Source organism: Eulemur rufifrons, chromosome 7 (genome assembly GCF_041146395.1).
Source record: "Eulemur rufifrons isolate Redbay chromosome 7, OSU_ERuf_1, whole genome shotgun sequence".
Classification (NCBI taxonomy): domain Eukaryota; kingdom Metazoa; phylum Chordata; class Mammalia; order Primates; family Lemuridae; genus Eulemur; species Eulemur rufifrons.
The window spans coordinates 76,864,804-76,872,558 of NC_090989.1; the positions used below are offsets into that span (position 1 = coordinate 76,864,804).

General features: G+C 43.4%; 1 protein-coding gene across 1 annotated transcript; it reads right to left on the reverse strand.

Annotated features, from left to right (window-relative positions):
- Positions 1–634: 634 nt before the first annotated feature.
- ADIPOQ (adiponectin, C1Q and collagen domain containing) lies at positions 635–2,300 on the reverse strand. Its single transcript, XM_069472799.1, has 2 exons — positions 2,087–2,300; positions 635–1,155 (listed from the first exon to the last, which is right to left on the reverse strand). Exons 1-2 carry the CDS (start codon positions 2,298–2,300, stop codon positions 635–637), a joined length of 735 nt encoding a protein of 244 aa, XP_069328900.1.
- Between the last annotated feature and the right edge of the window lie 5,455 nt (positions 2,301–7,755).

The window sequence follows — 7,755 nt, forward strand, 5'->3', positions numbered from 1 at the left end:
GGGGAGTCTTAGCTTGTGATGAAGGCAAATTCAGAGGCCCCCAAGTGAGGTGGGTAACAGACCCCTATCAACAGTACAAAAAGGCCGTGTACTTCTGAAAGGGGCACAGTCTAGTGAAAAAAGTCCATAGCTCTTGATTTGATTTCTAGCTCTGCCACTTAATACCTGTGTGACCTTAGACATTCATTTAACTCTCTCAGCCTCAGAACCTTAACTGTAAAAGAGGAGAATTATATCCTTCCTATGTACCTTACAGGGTTGGCATAAACATCAGGAGAGACAGTAGGTACAAAATAGCATTGTCAACTACTTCTTTGTAGTTGGTTATCTTGTCATGTATGTGAAGCTTCCTAGTAAATGTTATTATTACCCTTTTATTGCCACTGCATAAGAAATCCTTGAGGCTAGGGAACATGTCTTCTTCACGACTGGGAACATAGCATATGATTTTTTTAATAAAATGTTACTTGATGAATGAATGAATAAATGAATGAGTAAATGAATGAATAATGTTCAGAGCCCTCCAACTAAATAATAATCAATCTCCTATCATAACTACGCTGAAAGCCTGTTGACTGTTCTTTGACCGACTTCTGGGCAGTTTGGCCTGGTGTAGGCTCTGAGTGAGCAGTGATTAGTTGGTGTCATAGTAGAGAAGGAAGCCTGTGAAAGTGGAGTCATTGACATTGTCTGCATAGAGTCCATTGTGCTCTCCTTCCCCATACACCTGGAGCCAGACTTGGTCGCCCACCTCCAGATGCAAAAGCACAGAGCCAGAGGCTTGGTCCAAGTTCTTGTCCTGGTACTGGTCATAGGTAAAGAGCACAGCCTTGTCCTTCTTGAAGAGGCTAACCTTCACATCCTTCATATAGACTGTGATGTGGTAGGTGAAGTAGTACAACCCAGGAATGTTGCAGTGGAATTTACCCGTGGTGCCATCATAGTGGTTTTGCTGATTGTAGAAGATCTTGGTAAAGCGAATGGGAACATTGGGGATGGTGACGCGATTCTCCAATCCCACACTGAATGCTGAGCGGTATACATAGGCACCTTCTCCAGGTTCTCCTTTCCTGCCTGGGTTTCCCGGAAAGCCTCGGGGACCTTCAGCCCCAGTCATTCCAGTCTCACAAGTATCACCCTTAGGACCAACAGGACCTAGAAAACAAGAGGACTTCAGTGACCACAGGGAACAGAATTCCTGCCTAGGTTGGTTCCAGCCTAAAGTACTGTCCCTGTGGCTCCCACCTACAGTCTACTTGACTTATACAGCAAGGAACCAACAAGAACTCCCCAAAGGAGAGAAATGTCAATTTCTCATTCCAAATCCCCCACTGCCTAGCAGGCTCCCATAAATTCATCTCCAACTTTACCTCCTGTAAGTCTCCATCACATACCCTCCACTCTTTCAGCCTGTTATACACTGGCTCAGTTAACCACATTGTGCTCTTCTATCCTCTCTATCTAGGATGCCCTTCCTCTTCTATTCTACTTACCCATCCTTCAAGGCCTAGCTCAAGCCCTGCCTCCCCACCTTGAAGCCTTCATGCTTAATCCAGGTCTGCATTGAGTGCATTTCTCTGTGTTTCATACTTCGTGTATTTGTTCACATTCAGTTTGGTATATTTAGACTTTCTTGCAGTAACCACTAACAGAGTCTTGTGCATTATTAGACTTATCTTCTTAACTAGACCAAGAATTCCCCAAAAGCAAGACTGTGACCTTCCAGCGGTGTGCAGTAAGTGTGGCTGGGTGCCACTGGATGGAATGGGAATTAAGTGAACTAGAAGCGGAACAGGAGTATGAACATGTTGGGAATAGGAATGAGGGAGGGATGGGAAGGGGGATGGGGTCAGAGATGCAAATGGAGCAGAGTCAAAGGGTACTTGGTTATAGAGGTACCACCATTCCTCATCCCTGGGAGATCAACCCAAATCTGTTTCAGATTCCTTATGGGTTACATAAAAAAATTTTGCTTCTTCCCTATGTTTAGGGCTTAGTTAGTGACTAATGCCCTCATATCACCCTGGAAGCCCTCCTTTACCCAAGAGAGGTCTGTAATGAAGGAGGCCAAAAACCTTGTTCTTACCTGGATCTCCTTTCTCACCCTTTTCACCAGGGGCACCATCTCTGCCATCACGGCCTGGGGTCCCATTGTGGCCAGGGTGCCCTGGGATGCCTGCCATCCAACCTGTGCAGCCGCCCTTGGGTGGGGGAAGCAGGACTCCTGTCCCTTCAGTTGTGGTGTCCTGGCCATCGCTGGGCAGGACTAATAGAAGCAGAACAGTTCGCAGCAACAGCATCCTGGGCCCTGGAATCCACATGTGCATGGTCACCCACGGGAGAGACAGACCCTACACGGCACACCCAGTCAGGACCTAGGCGGGACTGCATCCATCTCAGCAGAGGCCACTTCTAAGAACTGCTCTCTCAATGCTCGCTCCTTCCAGGAAGATTTTCTGTGGTCTACCTTGATCTCTTCCTGCCCTGAAATTTGCAGTCGTCCCCCATGTGTATTCTCCTTTCCTTAGCAAGAGTGTGAGTTCAGTGATGTCAGGGATAACACTCTTTAATTTCCTCACATCTGAGCACAGGACTAAGCACAGGGAAAGCTCCAAGAGTCAACTTGCCAAGAATCCATTCTTGAGTTTTCCAGGAACAATGACTCGGATAGCTCCACTCAACTGTAAACCAATGTCTCTCTCCCTCCCCTCCTCTTCTCTCAGATTCTGTTTCTGTTCTTCTTTTTACTCTCCTACTCTCTCTCTTCCTCTTCCCCTGTCCTGGGTCACATGTTTGACCATTGGGTATATTACGCATGCACACACACATGCATGCGCACACGCACACACACACAGCTTCACCTTAAGTTAAACAGGCAACCAGAGACACATTGTCCCATGAGCATATCCACTGACCCTTTGCCTGGGCCACATTTAGCTGCTCCTTCCCTGCCTGGTCTCTATTCAGCCTTTAGGACACAGTCTGGACGTCACCTCTTTCAGGAAGTCCTCCCTGTCCTCCCTCTCCCATCTCAGTTGTTTGTTCCTCCTGTGTGTTTCCCCAGTCCCCTGGCTTATCGCTGTTATTGCACTCCTTGCACTCTCCTGTAATTCCTGTTTTGCTCACCCATTTCCCCATTAAACAAACTACTAGCACACTACTAGCACAGAGTGGGGACTAAATAGATACTTTTATAATGAAAAAAAGAAAGCAAGAGAGAGCCAGAGGAAGAGGGGAAGGGAAAGTGAAAGGAAGGAAAAAGGAAGAATGGAAGGGGGAAGGAAGGCAGGAGAGTGAAGAATATTTGAAATATGTATTCTGTGCGTGTGTGTGTATATATATATATACACACACACATGCATATATATATATATATATATATACACACAGTTATATAGCTCTTTGGAAACTACAGAAAACAAGAATTTCTCTGCTTATTTTTTTTTTATTTCAGCATATTACAGGGGGTACAAATGTTTAGGTTACATATATTGCCTTTGCCCCACCGGAGTCAGAGCTTCCGTGGATGTGGAGAGATAGGAACACTCATACGCTGCTGGTGGGACTGCAAACTAGTACAACCTCTATGGAAAGTAATACGGAGATACCTCAAAGAGCTACAGGTAGAACTACCATTTGATCCAGTAATCCCATTACTGGGCATCTACCTGAAAGAACAAAAGACAATCTATAAAAAAGACATCTGCACTAGAATGTTTATAGCAGCACAAGTCTCTGCTTATTTTTTAACATAGAAATCACACTTTACAAAAAATTTATTCCTCTATTTTTGCTTTGTCATTTTCCAATTTTTATAATCACTTTTTTTTTTTTTTTTTTTGAGACAGGATCTCACTCTATTGCCAGGGTAGAATACAGTGGTATCATCATAGCTCACTGCAATTTCAAATTCCTGGGCTCAAGCCATCCTCTTGCCTCAGCCTCCTGAAGAGCTGGGACTACAGGCACAAGCCACCACGTCCAGCTAATTTTTCTGTTTTTTGTAGAGATGGGGTCTCACTCTTGCTCAGGCTGGTCTTGAACTCCTGACATTAAGCCATCCTCCCACCTCGGCCTCCCAGAGTGCTAGGATTACAGGCATGAGCCACCACGCCCAGCCAAGAGACATAACTTTTGAATCAATTTCTGTGAGCTCTTTGTACCAACATTTTATATATGCTATGACTATTTGCTTTAGTGTGCAGATTATTCTCTTGTTTTGTTTATCCTGATTTTTAGTTGTACAGAAGTTTTAGTTTTTGTGTAGTCAACTCTGTTGATATTTTTCTTTGCTTCTAAATGTTAAACAGTCCTTATCCATGCTAGGATTTCATAAGTATTCTATTTTCTTCTATTTTTTTTTTTCCTATTGTTAGGCATATTTAAAATTTCACTCTTTAATCCAACTCTAATTTTTTTGTTTTAATGTAAGCTATGACCTAAAGTACTCAAATGATTTCTCCCCATTTAAAGACTAGCTGTTTAAACACCTTTAATTAAATTAATCTTTTCCTTCACTATTGATTGAATATATCATTTATCAGATATCAAGTTCTAATATGATCTTAAAGGTAAAATAAGAATTGAGAATGAAACCAGCAGACAGAGAGAAGAAAGGAGACAGAAATAACAACAGCAGCAGAGATAGTTGCTACCAGAGTCAGGTGTTGCCCCTTAGGTGTCAAGAGTATTTTTAAGGTCTGCTCTTATCACCTATGTGTACATTTGTCGCCCTCTACTGAACTTGGGGAGAAGTTTGAGCTCTGTACTTGCTTTCTCTAGAAATGAGAGAGGCAAATCTATGAGGCTGTGCTGTCTTCCACAGGAAGACAGGAGGAGAAAACCTGGAATATGCAAACTGGTGAAGGCAACTAAGCCAGGCCCCAAAGACAAAGACTGTTGTCGTCTTTCCCCAAACCCTGGAGGGAAGGCAAAGTCAGAAGTCTCTAGAGCAATTTTTAACATTTTGATTGTTACCTTCTATTTTCACAAGGGAAAGCATTATTAAATGGAACTGGGGATTGTAATCTAAGACTCAGTCGTGCCTAGGAAGAAAACTTTTACTTGGATCATGAAGCTAAATCCCAATTGCCACTTATAATTGTTTGCCTTTGTAGCATGCTATTTATTTGTAAAGTCCTTACTTCACTTAATATCTCATTTAATTCTCACAACCATTTTGAGAGACAGTATGGCGTAGAATAGGGAGCACATGGTCTATGATCTTAGTGCAGAGGTGCAAATAATTTGTTCTTACCTGTAACATGTTTCCGTCTTATGTTTGTTGGAAGATTAAATGGCATAATCTGTATAGAGTGTTTAGAATGATGACTGGCACATGTCAGTGCTCAATAAATGTTAGCTATGACTGTACCAATTTTAGAGATGAGGGAAAGGGGCTTCAGAAAGGTTAAGTGACTTGTCCAAGATCACAGAGCTAAACATAGAGAGGCTGGAAGTCAAACTCTGGTCTCCCAGAGATGAATAACAGACTTTTAGACATCACCTAGGAAGAGAAAATCATCGTGGTCACACATCCTGCCTTTTAATATTCCACCCCATGGGGTGGGGGATACAAGAAAAAGTAGCATGAAAAGACCCCCAGATTATGAAGCAAAGGATCTGGCTTCTAGTCTAGGCTCCACCTAACTCTCTGGGTGACTTACCTGCTTCCCCCCACCTCCCTGGCTTCATGCTCTTTGCCCATAAATGTGGGATAGTAATTCTTGCCTAACCTACTTCACAATATTATTGTGAGAGCTAATTGATAGAAAGTATGAAGAAGTACTTTGTAAACTTATGAAGCGCTCCACACAGAGAAAGGGAGCGAACCAGTATTTATGGACCACCTGCTATGGACCACTGCTGAATACCCCTCACCCCTTTGATCTCATTTCACCCACAGAACTCCAGGAGGTGGGACTCAATTCCCACAAGAGAAATCCGAAGACCAGAGGTTCAGTAATTTCTTCCCAAAGATAACAAGTAAAAGAGAGCAGACTGAGATTTGAAATCCAAATCACTGCACTGGCCTTTCTGGCAAATCTCACGCAGGCATGGACTCATTCGCTTTTAAAATTATACAAAGGGATGACCATGATGTTCTTAGGATCCTAAAGGGCTAGTATGATCTCCTGTTTTCATGTTAAAATATATGACAAATTTCACTTTGACCTACTGGAATTTTGGGGGCAACATCAGAATTCTGTGAAATGCAAGGACAGGGTTCCCTTTGGGACTGACAGGAGGCAGGGCTATATGGGGGAGAGGTCACCAAGCCCAGTGCCAACTCGTCCAGTAGGAAAGGGCATTAAGGCAACAAAATCCTTGAATGTCAGAGCCAAGGGACTCTGGAAATCATCTCACCCTTGCCCTGCTTTTCAAGTGGGGAGGCTGAGAAGGAGAAGGAATGTATTTATTAGATCTGCATAGAAGCCAGCTCCCACACTGGGAGATTTTACACATTATTTATTTTCATCGTTATAAGAACCCAAGGAAAATGGCCTCAACTTTAGAATCGGGGAAACTGAGAGATTAATAAAATGATCCCTGAAAGAATACTGTTCTGACTTCCAAACCATTGAGGCTTCCATCACATTACACAACCTGTAAAAGCATTGCATGGAGCTTCTCAGACTCAGCTTCCTAATCTGCTAAATGGGATCATGTGAGATGAGGAACATGAGAACATTTTGACATTGGTAAGAGTTCTTCGGAGTATAATTTGCATAAGGCACTTGGAAACCTTGTTTCATATAATATTTCCATAGATCTGCTTTTGACTCTAATGTATAGAAGAACCTGGGATTTGAAGAGACCGGGATGCTGGCTTAAGATTATGCAACCATTGTGTTGAATTATGTGAAACTGCCCCTTTTTTTTTTTTTATTTTTGAAACAGAGTCTCACTCAGAAGCCCTAGGTAGGGTGCAGTGGCATTATCATAGCTCACAGCAACCTCAAACTCCTGGGCTCAAGTGATCTTCCTGCCTCAGCCTCCTGAGTAGCTGGGACTGTAGGCACGTGCTACCATACCCAGCTAATTTTTCTATTTTTAGTAGAGACAGGGTCTTGCTCTTGCTCAGGATGGTCTCGAACTCTTGACCTCAGCAATCCTCCCACCTCAGCCTCCCAGAGTGCTAGGATTACAAGCGTGAGCCACCGCGCCAGGCCTGAAACTGCCATTTTTAAAGGTCAAAATGTAGAATATTGACATTTTCACATGACAATTTCACAACCCAATGATAAATGGCAGAACCAGTAATCAATTCAGCTTTATCTGGCTCTCAGGAGCACTGTCTGAATGTTTTCATTCAGCCCTGCAAGAGAACTGTTAGTATCTCGATGCCCAACACACATACACACCCCCACACACACACTGATACACACACACACCCCCCCCACACACACACCCACACACACACACACACACACACACACATCCCCATACCTGTACCCTCAAGGAAGAGATAGAGTAGAACATCCCTCCACTGCATTTTTAGGATAAGTTCTTTTCCACATTAAGGAATTCTGGTTGAAAGCTTCTACTTGCCAAAAACCATTACCTACTGGCTTCAGGCAAGTGTTAGGGGCCACTGATCCTCTGGCTTGACAAGGAGTAGGCAGAAAGTTTGTCCCTGCAGCCACCTAAAAAAGACAAGTCCTGTGTCTCTCCTTTAGACTCCAGACTGTTGATTAAGCTGCAGCACTCCCTTCCCACTGCTTGTTTCTGGAACCACACTGACACCATCATGTT

Coding starts and splice junctions, on each gene's coding strand:
- ADIPOQ (XM_069472799.1), bottom strand. CDS start 2,300: ATGCTGTTGCTGCGAACTGTTCTGCTTCTATTAGTCCTGCCCAGCGAT. Junction 1,156..2,086: donor GGGTGAGAAAGGAGATCCAG/GTAAGAACAAGG, acceptor CTTGTTTTCTAG/GTCCTGTTGGTCCTAAGGGT.